Consider the following 19,937-nt stretch of genomic DNA (forward strand, 5'->3'; position numbering starts at 1 on the left):
ACAACTGATCTCCAGATGACAGATCAGTTCCCCTGGAGAAAATGGCTGCTATGGAGGGTGAACTCTATGGCATCATATCCCGCTAAGCTCCCATTCCAGTCCAAAACCCACCATTCCTAGGGTTTGGCCCTTGAAATCTCCAGGAATTTCCCAACCTGGAGTTGGCAACCCTAGTACCACATTAGTGCTCTACTGAGGAAGTGTGAGAGTCATAAGGAAAGCTGCTGTCTCAGTTTCTGTGTGCACCTCTTGGCATGCTGGGAAGTAGCAAGAAAAGACAAAAATAAAAGAAGCTGCATATTTTAATTGGTTGATTAGTCAACTATATCTTTAATCTGCAAGAGTAAGTTTTCACTCAAGGGCAGCTTTATCTTTTTCTTTTCGGAGGCTTCTTTGGCCCTAATGTGTTACTCCATTACGGAAAGAAGAAGTGAGCTGTGGCTCACGAAAGCTCATACCCTGCCAGAAAATATTTTTGTTAGTCTTTAAGGTGCTACTGGACTCTTGCTCTTTTCTACTACTCCATTATGGAATGAATAGGAAAACTATGAAAGGTGACCTTTCCTGCTAAGCGGTAGCTTTTGTTTATTAAACTACGAATTACAACACCTAAGAATTTGGTGGCCCATGCCTTGTTGGAGGTATCTGAACAAAGGCAAGATGCAGCCATACCTGTTAAGGATTCTCTAGATTCTGATTCCCCAAATTAAGCGCGGGGGGGGGGGGGGGGACTAGGTGGCCTCAGAGGTCCCCTTCCAAATCTAGGATTCTATTTTAATTCAGTATCTCATTAAAGCGCCTACATGTTGAGGTCTCAGCAAAATGGAAATGCACACACGCCCGCTTACATATCCTGGACCCAGGCTCATTAAAGGATAAACAGGTGGGTGCTCTTGGTAGCAGCGCCTTCTCTCAATTGCCTGTAAGCTGGCCCTTATCTAGATCCTGCTGACCTGGTTATGCTGATCCACGCTACCATTACCTCCAGACTGGACTACTGCAATATGCTTGACGTGGGGCTACCCTGAAGATGTCTCGGAAGCTCCAGCTGCTGCAGAACGCAGCAGCCGAGCTTCTCCTGGGGGCCAGCTGCCCAGAACATGCAACTCCAGTGCTGCATCAACTGCACTGGCTACTGCTTCCAGACCAATTCAAAGTAGTGGTTATTACATTTGAAGCCATTCATCCAATGGCCTAGGGCCTCAAGCGTTTTCCCTTTGCCAGCTATGCTCTTCAGGCCACCTCACCCTTCTTAAGGTGCCTTCCCCCTTAGGACTGCCTGTCCACACACAGCAAGATCACGGGGCCTTCTCTGTGGTGGGCCCAGTTCTGCCAGAGCAAGTCAGGAGGGCCCCTTCCATTGCTATATTTAGGAAGGTATGCAAGGCAGATGACATGTGTTGGAGTGTACATTTATTCCAGAGAATTTGGCTGCCCCTTCATTGATTGTGTTTTTTAATTCACAAGGCTTTCAAATTGGTAAACTGTATGTTTTAATTTTACTTAAATTAATTGTATATTTTAATTGTATATTTTAATTTTGTTAGTTGGAATATTATTTATGTCTTTGCAACTTGGTTGCTAATATTGTTCGCTGCCTCACAGCCAAGGGCATAGCGTGGCTTTAAGTAATAAAGCAAATAAACATAAAATAAACAAATGCACACACACCTGTGTGTAACCTGAATTGACTAAGCAAATAATTGGTAGAAAAGCAGATGCTATTTAATGAAGCCTCAAGTTTTATAGCAGCTTTCTGAATTTGGTAAATATGCCAGCTGATTTTCAGATGCTGCTTTCTGCCATTTAAGAACAGCGACTGATGAGCAATACAGAATTCTTGTTGGAGAAAGAGGAAAGAATTTTCTATTCCATATACAGTCTTCCTGAGAGAATTTGTAAGCCAGTGCTAGATGTTATTGCAAACACGCACCTTCTGCAGAAAAACAGCAGCTCCGTGTCTCCTCCTCTCTTCTTTTTGAAATTATGCTTTTCTGAGTTAATGGATACAACAGCAAGGGATGTGAAAGGGGAAAGAAATACCTACCCTGAATTTATATTGTGTGCTTCTTTTGAGATTTTTCACAGTACAGGTACGGTCTTCTCCAGTGTACTTTGGGTGAAACACGCTATCCTAAAGTTAAAGACCAAAACACAATACCATCAACAGTGTCACATGAACAAAGAACAACATATTACTTCCTTGGGCATATGGCACAAAGAGCAGCATTTCCCCCCCGAGAACACACGTGGGCACATGAGTACGCCACCATGTTTGTTTCCATTCAGGCTTCTTCACCAGGGAGCATGCTGTAATGTGCTGCTTTACAAACGTCTGAAATCTCACAGTAAGAACCTCTGTGCGACATAAAGTCATTGGAATAGCTAAGGCCTTGTTTTCTGACACCAATGGGACAAGAGGAAATCCACTAGCTTCCCTCATCAACATCTGCTGCAGTCACTGGATGATGTCAATTAGAGCAGACAGGGAGACTGAGATTTCCTCCAAAAGGATTTCTTCTTATTTTATGCTGACTAGTTTTGTGGTTGGGCATGTGAATCTGAGCACATGCCCGTCATCTGATTTACGATACTCCAAAAGTTGGAAATATACACATGGACACATGCCTTATACTGATTCAGACCCTTGGTCCATCAAAGTCAGTATTGTCTACTTAGAAGTGGTTTTCCAGGGTCTCAGGTAGAGGTCTTTCACATCACCTATTTGCCTAGTCCCTTTAACTGGAGATGCCACGGATTGAACCCGGGACCTTCTTCATGCCAAGCAGAGGCTCTACCACTGAGTCACAGCCCTCCCCTTCCTCTTCCTACCCATCACCCCTTTACTGATGTGGACATGCGCCAACTTGCCCATCACACACTAAACGTTTTTGCAAACTGCACTGTTTCAATATGCCTAATTAAGAATACACATACAGTGTCCGGAGACAAGGGATGCCAAACTGTGCATTCTTCGAGTCTGAAATTAATTAGAAATCCTCCATATTTTTTTCTTTGTTTACTTCATTTATACCCCATTTTTCTCCCCAATGGGGACTCGAAGTGGCTCACACCATTCTCCCCTTCTCCATATAACAACCAGAAGAGGGTCAGAGCAGAATAGGGGCAACAGACAATCCATGGAAGAACAGAATGGGAACGGGGAAGTCTGTTCATCCTCTTGAAGTTCTATTATTACATTCTTTTTATGCTGGTGTTCTTCCGAGGAGCTCAGCACCAGCATACGTGGGCTCTCCTCCAGTTCCCTCTCACAACCACAATGTTCAGTCAGTCTATTAGGCTGAGAGAAAATGGCTGGCCCAAGGTCACTGGATGATGAGTGGGGATTTTAACCCACACCTCTGCAGTCCTAGCCTGACACTCCAACCGCTACACCTCTCTGGCTACACCCACCCCAAAAAGGAGGGAAAGGGCTTAGAAGCAGGAAGGAGGGGGAAGGACTAGGGAGGCCAGTATTTACAGGGAGGGCCGTCGCCGGCCTCAACCATAAGCCCGGCAGAGTAGCTCTGGTTTACAGAAATCGAAGTAATAAATAAATAAAATAAACAAAATAAACAGGAGGAGACCCATGCTCATACTCTTAACGGGGACTGTGTCCCCTCCTTCAGGAGGGATAAAAAATGAAAGTGGGATGATGAGTAGAATGACTGGCATCTCCTTGGGTCTGCACCAGACCGTTCTGCGTTTAGGTTGTATTCATCTCAGCACTTACATTATCCTCCTCCTGAATCTCCAGGACGTAGGTGATCACTTCTTCTGGGGTGCAGCCTTCTGCCTTATTCCACTGCAAGGTGATCCATGTGACTCCAGCCCGAACGAGCCTCGGCGCAGAAGGGGTCTGAGGAATGTTCCCTGATGTGTAGCACACAACTTCTTGGCTAAAGCCGCTGTGAAGTGGCAGAAAGAGAAATGAAAGAATAACCCTTCAAACAAAATTTGTGGGACTCTTTGGGTTCTGCAAAAGGCAGAGGCGGAACTTGCTCAAATAACAGCTCCCTTTTGTTTAGGGCAGTGGTTCCGAAACTTCGGCAACCGGAGGAACTCGTAAAAATTTCTGCAACCCCCCCACCCCCGCACACACACACTTTGCTCTGGTGGTAAGGTCCTATGCATTTCTGCCCAATCTCTGCCATGGGGTGCGTTCATACATGCTGAATAATGCACTTTCAATCCACTTCCAATGCACTTTGCAGATAGATTTTACTGTGTGAAATGGCAACATTCACTTGCAAACGATTGTTAAAGTGCATTGAAAGTGGATTGAAAGTGAATTATACAGCATGTGTGAAAGCAGCCATGGTCTACTGCATCCTAAAGACAAGGAGGCTGTTGTGTTGGGTGTACTTCTTAGCTGCTTCACCAGAGGGCTTTCATAGTGCTGCTCCACTTCCTCTTTATATTCCTTGCTTCCCCTCGATGAGTATCCATGTTGATCTGTGACTCTAGGTTTGAAGGTACGTCCAACCTCACTCTCCCTCTGAGCAAGGAAGCACAGATCTCCCGGATAATGTCGATGGATTTGATCTTTCTCCGAGGAGTTCAGATTGGCATATGTGGCTTTCATGCTATTTTATACCTACAACAATCCTGAAGGGTAGGCCAAGCCAAGGAAGCATGAACGGCCCTAGGTCACCCAGTGAGCTTTATGCCAGACAGAGGGAATTCTGAACATCCATATCCCAGGTCCTAATCCAACATTCTAATTGAATGCAATAAAATGTGATTCAGAATCCAAAAAACACTGGGTCACTACTGGTTTGGGAATTCAACAGGAAGCGATTTCTTACCTAGTGCCGACGTCGTTCTGAGCTGCTAATCGGAATGTATAACCCATAGCTGGACAGAGTTTCGTCACCTTGTAGTGTTTTTGGCTCCCAAAGTAACATTCTCTGAAACCGTTGTTTCGTTTTCCCTGAACAAAAACAGTGCATCGTTTTAGCAAAATCCCTAAATTACTTTTCCCCAAAACCTTACAAATATCAATGGGGCTAAAAGAAGGATAAAACTTTACCATGGAAGTTTTTTTTTTGGGGGGGGGGATGCAAGCAAAACATCACAGATGAAAGGGCTGCACGTGGCCATTTTAAAGGTGAAATGCTTGCTCCGCCTTGTTTAATGTACACGCACACAATTCTTTTTTGCAGGGGCTTGCGATTGCCTTCAGTAGGACTGCAGACTTCAAGCAACTGGGGTGCTTTTATCAAACTAAAACCTGAATTTCAGCTTAAAAACCAGGACCAGATTAATTCCTGGGTCTGGCGGGGAGCAACCCTGGGACCAAGGATTTCAGAGGGACCATCACAGGGAGGTTACCCAAGTCCAGCTTTTGTGCGGGTTGGGGAGGAGTGAATGATGAGACATTTTGGTCCAATAATTAGGTTTTAATAGAAAGATAATACAATAATTAATATTATGTATTTCACCAATATTATTTGATAATTCATCTTAATATACTGGTGAATAGAAATATTTTAGTTATTAAGTATCAAACAAAGAATTTCATGAGTTATGATAAAATATTAGGGTAATTATTGCTTAATGGTGTCTATTATCTTATTACATACTGCTTATAACCATCATTATCTTTTATCATGAATTCTCATTACACTATCATTGTTATATATTTTCCTTTGGTATAACTGTCTTAATTGTCTCAATTGTAAATGAGATTACGATATGATTTTCTCTTGTTTTGTATTAATCTTTGTTATTTCAATTCTGTTTTGCTTATAGTCTTTTAAAAAATATATATTTTAACAGCCATAAAACAACCAGGACTTGAATGCAGTTTTTAGTGTGACTGCCCGCTACGTGCAAAATGGGAGATGCATCAAAATACGAATGAAAGAATGCTCCCGTTTCTGGATAAAGTCCAGGATCTCTTTCAAGCACATTTCTATCACTTTATAGTACACGAAACCATTTTTTATGAACGTTTGGCTAACCATCAGTGCCCATTTACTAAGGGGGTCTATTAGCTTTTTCATCTTCAGTTTCGTTATTTTTTAGAAACTAATCCACGAAAACATTTATTTGCTACCAGAAATGGCATTTTATTTTTCCCCGAGCTAAGTTCGGGCTGGCTGATATTTCAGATCTCTCTCGCAGTGACTCATATTTCATGTTCTACTGGCAATAACATCAGAGGCTGGCTGATATTTCTAATTAACCGAGCATTAATCGCCTGGAAACCTCCCTTCTTTCAAAATAACAAAAGTTTTAGCTGCTGCTGTGGTTTGGGACAAGGGCTCAAGCCAAATGGTAGATCCACAACGATTAAAGTCTTCCCAGAATCCTGTGATCTTCTGTCTTTTCTTCTTCCAATTTTGAGTCAAATATCAATACAACAATCAACTGACTCTTTCAATACGCTTCCCCATTTCCTTATTAATTCTACAGGGAAGGGAAATTAACAACAGTGGCTTACAAACTTTCTGATTGCTTTTTTTCCTGGTGCCCCCCCCAGAACCATGCAACACCCCCCACTGATTCCCCCCTTCACCATTCCAAATACATACCTCAGATTCTAGATGACTCATATGCTAATATTACCAGTAACTCCAGAGCCATGAAAAGTTATCAAGTAATTGGCTCTGTATGATCTAAAGGGTCTTTGTGCCATTAACAGCTGAGTCCAGCAGAAAATCAGCAAGGACAATTTCTTCTATCATACTCCAGTTTCCAATGGCTTTCCAATGGAAAGAACTCGAGTTTCCAATGGCTCTCTTTCCCTTTTCAGGTTAGGCATAAGCTCTATTCATGCTTGAAAATGTGGACTTCAGAGATGACTTTCAAACTGCTCAGAAGCCAGGGGCTCCTAACTTCCCAGGAAACTAACAGTGCTGCCCTAAGCAAAGTTTACACCCTTCTGAGTCCACTAAAGTCAATGGGCTTTAGTAGGGGCATAACTCTGCTTTGGATGGCTCTGTAAGTGGACGTCAGATTGATTTTCCAAAGTGCGAGTCCAGTAGTACGTTTTAAATAAACAAGATTTCCAGGGTATAAGCTTTCGAGAGTCACTGCTCCCTTTGTCAGAGGAAACTTTCTTGAAAGCTTATCTCCTGGAAATCTTGTTGGTCTTTAAGGAGCTACTGAACTTGAATCTTGCTCTTCGACTGACGAACAACATCGCTACCCACCTGAAACTATTTCCAAAGTACATTTCCTGGGGGTTGTTTTCTGTTGGATAATGAAGGTACAAAAGGAAGGCTATCTTTGAAGCAGAAAAAAAGAAGGGGAAGAAACCTCTGATAGAAGACTTCAGCCCACAGCCATCTACGCTGCATGTGTTAACTGAATTTATGGCTTCATTGCTTCATATTACCTATGTGTCATAAAGGATAATTACCTCATTTCTGATGATAGCTACAGTGACAGTCAGAAAAAGGATATCGAAACAGGATACTAGCAGGAAGACCTGTCACTGTTGTGGTTCTATGTTAGATTATCAACATTTTTGCTTTTTGTGTTTGCCCATTATTTGTACACTGCAATACACGTTTTGCAATTTATTTGAATCTTTGTTGTTACTACTATTTTGAAATTTTTTGGAGTAACTGTAAGTTATTAGATAAACGCCTTGTAACCTCTGGTGCTTTGCATGTTTTTTTCTACCTTTGTAGCAAGCATTGGTACCTTACAGTTGTTTCTGAACTGAACTGTACTGTTTACATGCGGCCCAAGCTGTTTACACCACTATCAAAGCAATATGAGACTCTGCACTTCCACAATTTCATTCTGAACTCTCCCTAGAAACTAAAATGACTAAACTGAGGCTATCGTACTTTGGCCACATCGTGAGAAGACAGGAGTTACGGGAAAAGACAACAATGCTATGAAAAGTTGTAGGAAAAGAGGAAAGCCCAACATGAGATGGGCTGATGCAATAAAGGAGGCCACGGTCTTCAGTTTGCAAGACTTGAGCAAGGCAGTTAATGACTTAAGACATTTTGGAGGTCATTAATTCATAGATCGCCATAAGGCAGAAGTGACTTGACGGCACTTAACAAACACACGTGTCCCCCTAGAGAACAGCAGGCTTATACAACAACAGAATGCTTATTTCCCCCAGTTGATGCATCACTTACCTCATCCCATTCTAAAAGGTAGCTGGTGATTTTCGAACCATTGTCAATAGGGGCCTACAAGTTTAAAAACAGCAAAAAAGAGAAAAGAGGAGGTGAGAAAACATGCTGAGAAGTTTATAAAGAACTCAACAGGCAGCGTCCCAAAAATGCACTCCAGGGAATTTCTACAGCAGGAAAATTTATACATGTGGCACCGGGGGAAGTATTACGTGGGCTTCCCTATGGATCCCGCTGAACACATGAACATATGAAGCTGCCTTATACTGAATCAGACCCTTGGTCCATCCAAGTCAGTATTGTCTGCTCAGACCGTCAGCAGCTCACCAAGGTCTCAGGTAGAAGTCTTTCACATCACTTACTTGCCCAGTCCCTTTAACTGGAGACCTCTGCCGGAGACCCTGGAGAGCCGCTGCTGGTCTGAATAGACAATACTGATTTTGATGGACCAAGGGTCTGGTTCAGTGTAAGGCAGCTTCATGTGTTTTTGTGTAAAACTCCCTACGCTCGTGATGCAGAGGCGGACCATGGCAAATCCCCTTTGAACACCTCTTGCCTTAAAAACACTACAGAGTCACCATTAGTCAGCTGTGACATGACGTCAAAAAAGAAAAGGGGGGGGAACCCTCGTGGCTCCCGTAACGTTCTCTGTACAAAAGACAGAAATGAAACAGCACAACGATGGAGAATTCCTCACTCATCAGTTCAGCTTATGAAGTCTAAAAGTTCAATGTGTCAAAATTCTGGGAGAAATTTTGACGGGTAGGATTTTGGAAGCATCCCCAGACTCAGGGCAGGGGAGCGGGTTGCTGAGAGACACCCTGGAAGGAAGTCCCTGAGCAAATACCAACGCAGGAAAGCTGACTGAGCTGGACCCAAGGGAAAGGATGCAACGGATCCAACTGTGGACAACTCCTGTTGGAGAAGGTTGCCGCTCCTGGGACCGGATTCCCCCTTCCATCTTCAAAAGGAACTCTCTTCCCCCAACTCCTTGCTCTGCCCAAAGCTGCCCCTTTGCATGCCTTGCGCTGCTTCCCATCAGCATTTTCCACACCTGGTTATTAAACATACCAGAAAACCACCTGCTGTGGATTTAAGAATCCTGAAAGATGTGTTGAATAAGAATGAGCGAGTCTCAGACTGCCCTCCGGGAGCCTCCTTGTCCTCTCCCGAGAAACCGAGAACAGGACAAGAATGCAAAGCGATTCACGTTTGCTGGGTCGTGCTCCGTCCAGCTGCAACGCAGAAGAACTGGCTGGTGCCCGGAGGGTAGGAAGCAAAAGATCCGGGACTCTTAACCCACTTTCTCTTTGTTTTCTAAATTGCCTTATATGGGATTCAAAAGAATAGCCCTTTTTTTATTTGTTGGTTTTTTCAAACTTTTATGCCACTTACCTTCCATTGCAAAGTTAGGGAATTTTTGGTCCTGTGTGAAGGTTTGGGCGGGAAGGGGCATTCCGGGACACAGCTGTGCGTGGCGAAGCCCACAGGTTCTGAGCAGGATCCCTTCACGGAATTGTACATGGCGTATACCCTGAATGCAGAAACAGAATCGGGGGGGGGGGGAATTATTGCCTGTGTTTGAAGCAGGTGAGCGTCACAATTCCTTTTCTTGATCTTAGGATTGCTCAGTGGTTTGGGGCATCATGTGGGCATCTTTAGGGGTCTAACTAATGGTTTGGAAACACCCGATGCTGCTTAAGTCTTCCTGACTGTTGACTGCTCTACTAGGTTGATACCTGCACACACAGTATATGAGACATTACTAACCAGTATTACAACTAGAACCAATCTGACCAGATGTTTGAGTAATTGGTAATAGATTTTACAACCTATACACATGCCTGGTTGGGTTTGAACTGTTTGTATATGTATGTATGTATGTATGTATGTATGTATGTATGTATGTATGTATGTATGTATTTCTGTAAATGTGTGCAGGCTAACATGGGTTTTAATTAACCACTGATGAAGGCCCAATAGGCCAAAACGTGTTTGGTTGTGGTTACAGATTTCAACCTTAGGATATGCCATTGTGCTATTTTAATGTTTAAATTAGGTCTTATTCCCCTTTTTTCTTCCACTAAGTCTTCCTGAAGCCCAAAGAAGGGGCGGAAACTGGAAGGTTAATCCTACTTAGCCTATCTAAACAACAGGCTGCTGGGGAAACTTACTCACCCCTAGTGAAGCAATTTATTTGGTTTATATTCCACCCCTCCCCAGCAACGCCGGGCTCGGGGCAGCTCACAGCACATTACACAAATTAAAAGATACATTCCCAATTAAAAATCCTCCACATCTTAAAATTTCTAATGGCGCCCTTAATCATTTCAGTGGCGGGTGCCAGCCAAGTAGGGATAAGAAACAGCCCTGATGGACAGGGATCAGGGTTAGGGTAGGTGTGGCGCTCCTGACTGCCCCCTAGTGTTGGCGGGTGTTAGCGGCGGGAATAGCGGCACGTCTGGCCCGCGTCTCGGGACAGTAGGCATAACTAATAATTAGGGTTGCCAGGACCCTCTTCGCCACCAATGGGAGGTTTTGGGGGTGAAGCCTGAGGAGGGTGGGATTTGGGGAGGGACTTCAATGCCATAGAGTCCAATTGCCAAAGCGGCCGTTTTCTCCAGGTGAACTGACCTCTATTGGCTGGAGATCAGCTGTAACAGCGGGAGATCTCCAGCTACTACCTGGAGGTTGGCAACCCTACTAATAATATAACTTGGAAGGCAGGATAGAGAAGGAGGAGTGGGAGGGGGAAAGTGAAGGGAAGGAGGCCAGCTAAGACGGAAACCGCCACTATCTTCAACCATAGGCCTGGAGGAACATCTCAGTCTTGCAGGCCCTGTGGAATTGAGCCAGGGCCCTGGTCTCATTAGAGAGAGAGTTCCACCTAGGGTTGCCAACCTCCAGGTAGTAGCTGGAGATCTCGTGCTCTTACAAGTGATCTCCAGCCGACAGAGAACAGTTCACCTGGAGAAAATGGCCGCTTTGGCTATTAGACTCTATGGCATTGCAGTCCCTCCCCTCCCCAAACCCTGCCCTCCTCAGGCTCCACCCAAAAAACCTCCCGCCGGTGGTGAAGTGGGACCTGGCAAACCTAGTTCCACCAGGCCGGGGCCAGAGCTGAAAAGGCTCTGGGTCTGGTTGAGAACAGCTGGACACTCTTTGGGCCAGGGACCACCAGTAAGTTGTTTCCCATTGAACAAAGCATTCTTGGGGGGGGGGTATATCTGGAGAGATGGTCACGCAGATATGATGGCCACCTTGAGCTGGACTCTGAAGAAGCAGCATAGAAATGTTCTAAATAAATAATTCAGGGTTTTTCCCCCCAGTGCTCCCCAAAATTTTGCCGCTAGAAACATTTGAAAAAGCTCTTGGGGAAAATATTTTTTTAAAGTATTTCCAGTCCCCCACAAGGCCGCCACATCTCTAACCTCACACATCAAATGAGCGACTGTTTGGCCTGAAGCCTAACTGATGAGTTTGGAAAAATCCATAGAGTTGATGAGGAAATGGATATTGTAAAGGAAAGGCGAACGGTTTGGGGCTTTGCTTACTTTACAGGAACTGCAGTCATTGAGAGTGAGAATAAAACGCTAATGAGATCAATTTAAGCTGGCTAAGGGTCCATTCTACTACAGCAAGCCATTTGTTAGTAGCCTTGGCTGCCCAACCAGATAGATATAGCGCTTCTGTGTAGGGTTGCCAACCTCCAGGTACTAACTGGAGATCTCCTGCTATTGCAACTGATCTCCAGCCGATAGAGATCAGTTCACCTGGAGGAAATGGCCGCTTTGGCAATTGGACTCTACGGCATCGAAGTCCCTCCCCTCCCCAAACCCCGCCCTCCTTAGGCTCCACCCCAAAAACCTCCCGCCGGTGGTGAAGAGGGACCTGGCAACCCTACTTCCGTGAAACCACATCTCGGACAAATGGGAGTTTTAAGTTGGCCCTGGCCCTGTTCAGACATCATGCGAAGCTGTGGTTTAAACAGATTATAGAATCATAGAGTAGGAAGGGACCATCAGGGTCATCTAGTCCAACCCCCTGCATAATTAGGGTTGCCAGGCCCCTCTTCGCCACCGGCGGAAGGTTTTTGGGTGGAGCCTGAGGAGGGCAGGGTTTGGGGAGGGACTTCCATGCCATAGAGCCCAATTGCCAAAGTGGCCATTTTCTCCAGGTGAACTGAACTCTATCGGCTGGAGATCAGTTGTAATAGCAGATCTCCAGCTAGTACCTGGAGGTTGGCAACCCTATGCATAATGCAGGAAATTCACAACCCCACAAACCACCCCAGTGACCCCTACTCCATGCCCAGAAGATGGCAAAAAAAAAAAAAAATGCCCTCCAGGATCCCTAAGCAAAATGGCTTGGAGGAATGACAGTATGAGTGTCTGAATGTAGTCTTCTCTAATAACTAGGGTTAGTTAGGGTACAGGATCTGAAATTGTGATATGAGGTTTATTAAGCACAGTTACATCTGAACTATGGTTTCTAGTGACAGATTAATGTGGCTGAAACCAGCACTGTTTAAACTGTGGGGCTTGCTCTTTTAGGAGATCAACAGCTGCTTGAGAGCTAGTAGGACGAGGAGTCCATGGGCTGTGAGCCGCTTCCAATCTTGCCTCACGCCATGCAAGCGTCAGACTGAATCCTTTGATGTGCAAAACGGTTATCTTATTGACCTGCTTTAGAGACTTGCTGGATAAACTGCAGAGATAATGCAGGTGAAGTGAACATATGTTATCCTTAGAATCATAGAATTGGAAGGGACCAACAGGGTCATCTAGTCCAACCCCTGCACAATGCAGGACATTCACAACTACCTCCCCCCCCCACACACACACCCAGTGACCCATACTCCATGCCCAGAAGATGGCCAAGATGCCCTCCGTCTCATGATCTGCCTACGGTCACAGAATCAGCATTGCTGATAGATGGCCATCTAGCCTCTGCTTAAAAACCTCCAAGGAAGGAGAACTCACCACCTCCCGAGGAAGCCTGTTCCACTGAGGAACCGTTCTAACTGTTAAAAAATTCTTGCTAATGTCTAGATGGAAACTCTTTTGATTTAATTTCAACCCGTTGGTTCTGTTCCGACCTTCTGGGGCAACAGAAAACAACTTGGCACCACCCTTGAAGTACTTGAAGATGGTTATCATATCCCCTCTCAGTCTTCTCCTCTTCAGGCTAAACATACCCAGCTCCTTCAACTTGTAATAGTGCGGTGCAGTCAGAAAAAGCAGGATTAAAATGCTGTCAATAAAAGTACTGCTGATGTTGCACTGGTGCTTGATAAAACAGAGAAACGGTGATGGTGGAAAATGCCATCAAGTGGCAGCTGATTTATAGCACCCTGTAGGGTTTTCGAGACAAGAGACAAACAGAGGTGGTTTGCCATTGCCTGCCTATGCGTAGCAACCCTGGACTTCCTTGGTGGTCTCCCATCCAAGTACTAACCAGGGCTGACCCTACTTAGCTTCTAAGATCTGGCAAGATCAGACTAGCCTGAGCATCCAGGTCAGGTAAAAAAACAGAGCAGTTCTGACTTTTACCACCTAGAAATTTAATGGGAAAAATGTTCTTTAAAGAAAGTAGCTAGCATTAAAGAGCCTTCATATAACATCCCTGAAGAAATATGACACCCAGATGCAAGATGCTGAAAGTGTGACGTGTTTTTCTCATGCATCGAAACAATAAAAAAATATATATTCCAGAACAGTTTATCCCTGTGAAAATGTAAATCTCAGGGAAACACTGCCAAGGTCAAAATGACCTAGAACGGTTTTCTGACTTCGTTATACAACATCTTCACATATTTGTTTTGCGCATTTTAGTGCTCGGTGCTGACTCAGTTGCACAGCAACGCCTCCCCCCCCCCCCAAAAAAAAACAGCCACAAGAACAAGCTTTGAATTTTGTCTGGTTTTCCTTCTTGCGCTTCGCCTAGAGCCATTCTGGACCAAACAGGCAGGTTAATTTCCCACAGACGCCAAACTAACGTTAACCCTTTCTATACGACACATAAGAACATAAGAAAGGCCATGCTGGATCAGACCAAGGTCCATCAAGTCCAGCAGTCTGTTCACATGGTGGCCAACCAGGTGCCTCTAGGAAGCCCAGAAATAAGACGACTGCAGCAGCATCATCCTGCCTGTGTTCCACAGCACCTAATATAATAGGCATGCTCCTCTCATCCTGGAGAGAACAGGTATGCATCATGACTAGCATCCATTTTGACTAGTAGCTAGGGATAGCCCTCTCCTCCATGAACATGTCCACTCCCCTCTTAAAGCCTTCCAGGTTGGCAGCAATAACCACATCCTGGGGCAGGGAGTTCCACAGTTTAACTATGCACATCTATTTGGTGTCTATGTCACCAGCACCTGGCATGCCAGATGCGGGTATGGATTTGGGCACAGCAGGTGAGACATTCTGGTACTTTTGCCCCCGAAGTAGGGAGGAAATCAACCCTGCCCTCTAAGACTATAGTGGACCAAGGTTCAGGCATTTTCCATGCACTGCCAAGGAATATCACTAGAAACACAGCAGTGGGCAGATGCCAAATTGAGGGATGATGGGGAAGTGGTATCTCTGGTGGCTAATGGGAAGCAAAATGCTTGCAGCTCTCTTCCTCTCAAATTTAGCATAATGCCCCTGGCCAGCATGGTGTAGTGGTTAAGAGCGGTGGTTTGGGGCAGTGGACTCTAATCTGGAGAATCGGGTTTGATTCCTCACTCCTCCACATGAGCGGTGGAGGCTAATCTAGTGAACTGGATTTGTTTCTCCACTCCTCCACATGAAGCCAGCTGGGTGACCTTGGGCTAGTCACAGCTCTGTTAGAGCTCTCTCTCAGCCCCACCTACCACACAGGGTGTCTGTTGTGGGGAGGGGAAGGGAAGGTGGTTGTAAGCGGGTTTGAGTCTCCCTTAAGTGGTAAAGAAAGTCAGCATATAAAAACCAATTCTTCTTCAATCTTTACCTGCTCCCTCCTTTTAACCCAGGTGCAACCGGCCTCAATTTTGAACGTTCCTTCAATCATCACCACTATTCTTAAATCAGCACTGGCTTTAAAACAGGGCACAATGCTAGCTTGGATTGCCGTCAGCGCAATTTTAAAAAAAAAAAGATATTCCTGTTCTTTTTATCAAGGCTAAAGCATCCCACAGAGAAGAAGAATTTGGTGGCGGGAAAATTGTGCGGAAGTTTGCTTTCGTCTGGAAAAAGAGACGGGATTTCTAAAAATGAGAGCCAATGTAGGTTAACCAGAAAGGAATGTAAAGTTTTAAAGTATCCTTTAACAGGCCTGAAAGAAACCTGTGTCAAAATATCTTTCGTGAAGCTGGAACATGTTAAAATGGAAAACTGAGCAAACACGTGCCGCTATAGTGAAAGAGAAACACAACCTAAACCCTCTCTATTTGTCTTAGATCGCTGTCTTTAATGAAATGAACAAACATACAGCTCAGTGGAATCTTCTAAGAAAGCAGGTTGGCCTTATAAAATATACAAATGAATTTAGATACTGCCCTTAGTGTTTATACGGTCAGTGAAGTTTGCAAGACGTAATTGTGTGAAATTTATACCCTTCCATTATTTCCACAGTGCAGCGCTGTCAGTAACTTTGCGAGGAAGCTAATGTGCAGCACAGTGCAGCGCTGTCAGTAACTTTGCGAGGAAGCTAATGTGAGGCCGCTGGTTTACTGTTAGAAAAGCCTCCAGCCAATATTCTCCATATTCCTAAAACACAACTTTTAACCCGAATCATATTTTGGCACACATGCTTCCAAAGAAAAAAAAAAGAACTTTTGGTTAAAGTTGTCATTTGATTTTTAAAAAGATCTTCTACGTAAATGAAAACACTGGGCGTAGCGTGAGTCACCTCAGAGGGGCACTAAAATGGGTAGGGTACACACAGAATCATAGAGTTGGAAGGGACCACCAGGGTCATCTAGTCCAACCCCCTGCACAATGCAGGAAATTCAAAACTATCTCCCCCCCCACCCCCCCAGTAACTCCATGCCAGGAAGATGGCCAAGGCGCCCGTCCCCTCATCGTCTGCCTAAGGTTATAGAATCAGCATTGCTGACAGATGGCCATCTAGCCTCTGCTTCAAAACCTCCAGGGAAGGAGAGCTTACCACCTCCCAAGGAAGCCTGTTCCACTGAGGAACCGCTCTAACGGTCAGAAAGTTCTTCCTAATGTCCAGACCTTGATTTAATTTCAACCCGTTGGTCCGACCTTCTGGGGCAACAGAAAACAACTCGGCACCATCCTCTATATGACAGCCCACAATCAAAAGCTGAGATTTGCACACACAAATACCCTGAAGACTTTATTTGATTTTGTTTTTTGAAGCTGGAAAATTAGACACTTTCAGCTCTCCTAGCATCGGACTAAATGTGTTTCGTAACAGGGCCAATACACTAGCACAGAGGGAGCCAAAGTACAGATGGGAGAGAGTTTTGGGGTTTGCAGGAGTTCCAAACCAGGGTCCAGTGTGTGCCAGGAACTTGAGTCGGAAAAATTGGATGTCATACACCCCTGGCACTTCCCCTCCTTTCTTACAGTGATCGGGAGATTTTCATCAGCAGCCAAGAACATATTTATCCCTTTGGAACGCCAGCTGTATTTACTAGATGTTCTACACAGAACAGGGCAAACCAAGGTCTGTCACTGTCTTAGAGCCAGTGTAAAGGCTCAACTCTAACTGGGAGGAATCAGGAGCTTGTTTCAGTGCTTCTTTTCTACAGACCATTGCAGCTCAAGCTGTCCACCAACCAGTTGACATGGGACCAAAGTATAAGCTGCATAGGTTTTGGCCAACTGACCCTGCTAGTTTTCCCACAGTGAACATGAAGGGGTGTGCCTTAAGTAGGAAAAGGTATCCATCTTTCCACTCAGCGCTTCCCAAATTCCAAGATGTAGGTGCTATAGGGGCCAAGCAAGGATGGTGGGAAGCTGCCGTCTTGATGCATCCCATTTGAAGAAGAACTAGAAGAGAGTTTTCTCTACCTTTAAGGAGTCTCAAACCAGCTTACAATCTCCTTCCCTTCCCCTCCCCACAACAGATACCTTGTAAGGAAGGTGGGGCTGAGAGAGTTCGGAAAGAATTGTGGTTAGCCCAAGGTCATCCAGCAGGCTTCATGTGGTGGAGTGGGGAATCAAACCCAGTTCTCCAGATTACAGTCCACAGCTCTTAGCCACTACACCACGCTGGCCGGTGCTCCGCCACTGAGCCAAGGCCCCTTTATCTATCCTTCATTTATACAGTCAGAAAAATACAGAACTCTTCAATTTTAGCACGCGCACACATATACTACAGTGAAATGTCAAAATATGACAAATTGCCAGGATTCAAGCATTATACTGAAAATACCAAATCATTGTTGTGCATGTCCAAAACTTCACAGACTGAACACTAAGGCCGAAAACGCATGGTCGCTTTAAAAGGTAAAGGTCCCCTGTGCAAGCACCAGGTCATTCCTGACCCATGGGGTGACGTCACATCCCGACGTTTCCAAGGCAGACTTTGTTTGCGGGGTGGTTTGCCAGTGCCTTCCCCAGTCATCTTCCCTTTACCCCCAGCAAGCTGGGTACTCATTTTACTGACCTCGGAAGGATGGAAGGCTGTGTCAACCTTGAGCAGGCTACCTGAAACCGACTTCCGTCGGGATCAAACTCAGGTCGTGAGCAGAGCTTTTGACTGCAGTACAGCAGCTTAACACTCTGCGCCACGGGGCTCCTGGTCGCTTTAGCCTCCTTTAATCCCTATTTCAGCCAGGATTGAGTCAGAACCGAACGCATGTTTGGTGAAACGCATGTGTTCAATCCTGGTTGAATCCTGGCTGAAACAGGGAATAAAGGAGGCTAAAGTGACCATGAGTTTTCGCCCTAAGACAGCTAAAAGCAGTGGATTCATTTCCATATATATATATTTTTTTAAAGCCCGGAAAACATATACCTATTTTTAAAGAGTCACGACATCTATTCAGTGTTCACACACAAATGCGAGCACCTGTGAAGCTTTGCGCTTTCGTTCTAATATTTATAAATGTACAAACGACGAGCATGAAATCTTTCCACCCACTGCAGCTCACCTGACGTGGTATTCTGTTGCTGGCCTAAGGTCTTTCAGTTTATATTCCAATTCTTCTCCACTGAAAAACAAATGGTACAAAAACAGCAATATAAGTACTTAGAACTCCTTGCATCTAGAGTCATCAAGTGAAAAAAAATATTGACTCATAAACCACAAAAGTACCTTCAAGGCCTATAAAAGGCAATAAAACGACACTGAATTGTTGACAAGATTTTTTACTGATACTGAAGGCTTGTCGTTTCAGGGAGGTAGCCATGTTACTCTGTAATAGCAACACCAAACTGTGGAGTCCAGTAATATCACCTTAAAGACCAACAAGATTTTCCAATGTATAACCTTTCATGAGTTTATACTCGCTGAGCTTAAACCCTGGAAAATTTTGTTGGTCTTTACAGTGATATTGGGACTCAAATTCTGAATGCTTGTAGCTGACCCTACCAAAGAATATGACAGTAACTATCTAATCAATGCTCTGGTTTAGACATAACATGTCATACCTGGTCCTTCAAACTAATGGGGAAGGAGAGGAGAGCCTATGGCACACTGGCTAGGAGTGTTAGGAAAATGCTCTAGGGCCCTTCCCCTCTTCCCTCCTCCTAAAGCAAATCATGGTTTGTATAAACCAGGGGTGGGGAACGTCAGGCCCGGGGGCCGTATAAGGCCCGCAAAATCATTTTGTCTGGCCCTTCGTGGGTCCTGGCAGATCTCTAGCTCAGAAGGATCGAAGACTGGCGATCCACTCAAAAGCGAGTCGCTCTACATGGCAGACACTTGGAGCCATCTCCGGCTGTGCCTCTTGGCTAAATGTTTGACCAAATACAGCAGACTAATTTTTAAGTTGATAATTCTGTATGGCCCGCGAATGATGTTATAAATATCCAAATGGCCCTTGGCAGAAAAAAGGTTCCCCACCCCTGGTATAAACCATAGTTCTCATGCCAACCATAATTCTCTGTTGTTTGCTGGGGGGGAGGGGGAGGGGAGACACTTGCTCCAACCCCCATTGTGTTCAGTTTTAATGCGGTACAGGCATACCTCGCTTTATTGCGCCTCACAGACAATGCATTTTTGATAAAGTCTACTGGTGCCATTTTCCCAACAGCATGTCTCTGTGTCACATTTTGGTAATACTCGCAATATTTCAAACTTTTTTGTTATTATTACAGTACATTTTTGAGACATAATGCTATTGCACACTTAATAACTGTATAGTGTAAACATTAAAAGCTATGTTTACACTATACTGTAGTCTATTAAGTGTGCAATGAGAAACCAATTTTTTTTGGGGTGGTGGTGGTCTGGAACTGAATCTGCAATATCTCCAAGGTATGCTTGTAAATAGCCAGACTGCTCACTGATAACCAATGAACACATGAAGCTGCCTTATACTGAATCAGACCCTTGGTCCATCAAGGTCAGTACTGTCTACTCAGACCGGCAGTGGCCCTCCTGGGTCTCAGGCAGAGGTCTTTCACATCACCTACCTGCGTAGTCCCTTTAACTGGAGATGCCGGGGATTGAACCTGGGACCTTCTGCATGCCAAGCAGAGGCTCTACCACTGAGCCACAGCCCCTCATTAAAGGATCTTGAAGAGGACCATTTTAAATGACATTTTCTTCTAACATGATAATTTATACTCTGGGTTAGGTAAGCAGTAAAATGTCTGCATGGATGGTAGCGAAAGTGGACCAAAGGTTGCGACATATAGGGAAGCCAGAGAGTGCACAGTTTTG

General features: G+C 44.7%; 1 protein-coding gene across 1 annotated transcript in view; it reads right to left on the reverse strand.

The window, feature by feature from the left end:
- Positions 1-19,937, reverse strand: part of FNDC3B (fibronectin type III domain containing 3B) — a 327,633-nt gene that overhangs the window by 65,863 nt on the left and 241,833 nt on the right. Inside the window, exons 9-14 of the mRNA XM_056849976.1 lie at positions 18,202-18,261; positions 9,501-9,639; positions 8,109-8,162; positions 4,809-4,933; positions 3,734-3,908; positions 2,048-2,134 (exon numbers count right to left, since the gene is read on the reverse strand). Of these exons, the coding sequence (XP_056705954.1) occupies positions 2,048-2,134; positions 3,734-3,908; positions 4,809-4,933; positions 8,109-8,162; positions 9,501-9,639; positions 18,202-18,261 (640 nt within the window). The remainder of the gene's footprint in view (positions 1-2,047; positions 2,135-3,733; positions 3,909-4,808; positions 4,934-8,108; positions 8,163-9,500; positions 9,640-18,201; positions 18,262-19,937) is intronic.

This window comes from Euleptes europaea, chromosome 5, assembly GCF_029931775.1.
Source record: "Euleptes europaea isolate rEulEur1 chromosome 5, rEulEur1.hap1, whole genome shotgun sequence".
Classification (NCBI taxonomy): Eukaryota; Metazoa; Chordata; class Lepidosauria; order Squamata; family Sphaerodactylidae; genus Euleptes; species Euleptes europaea.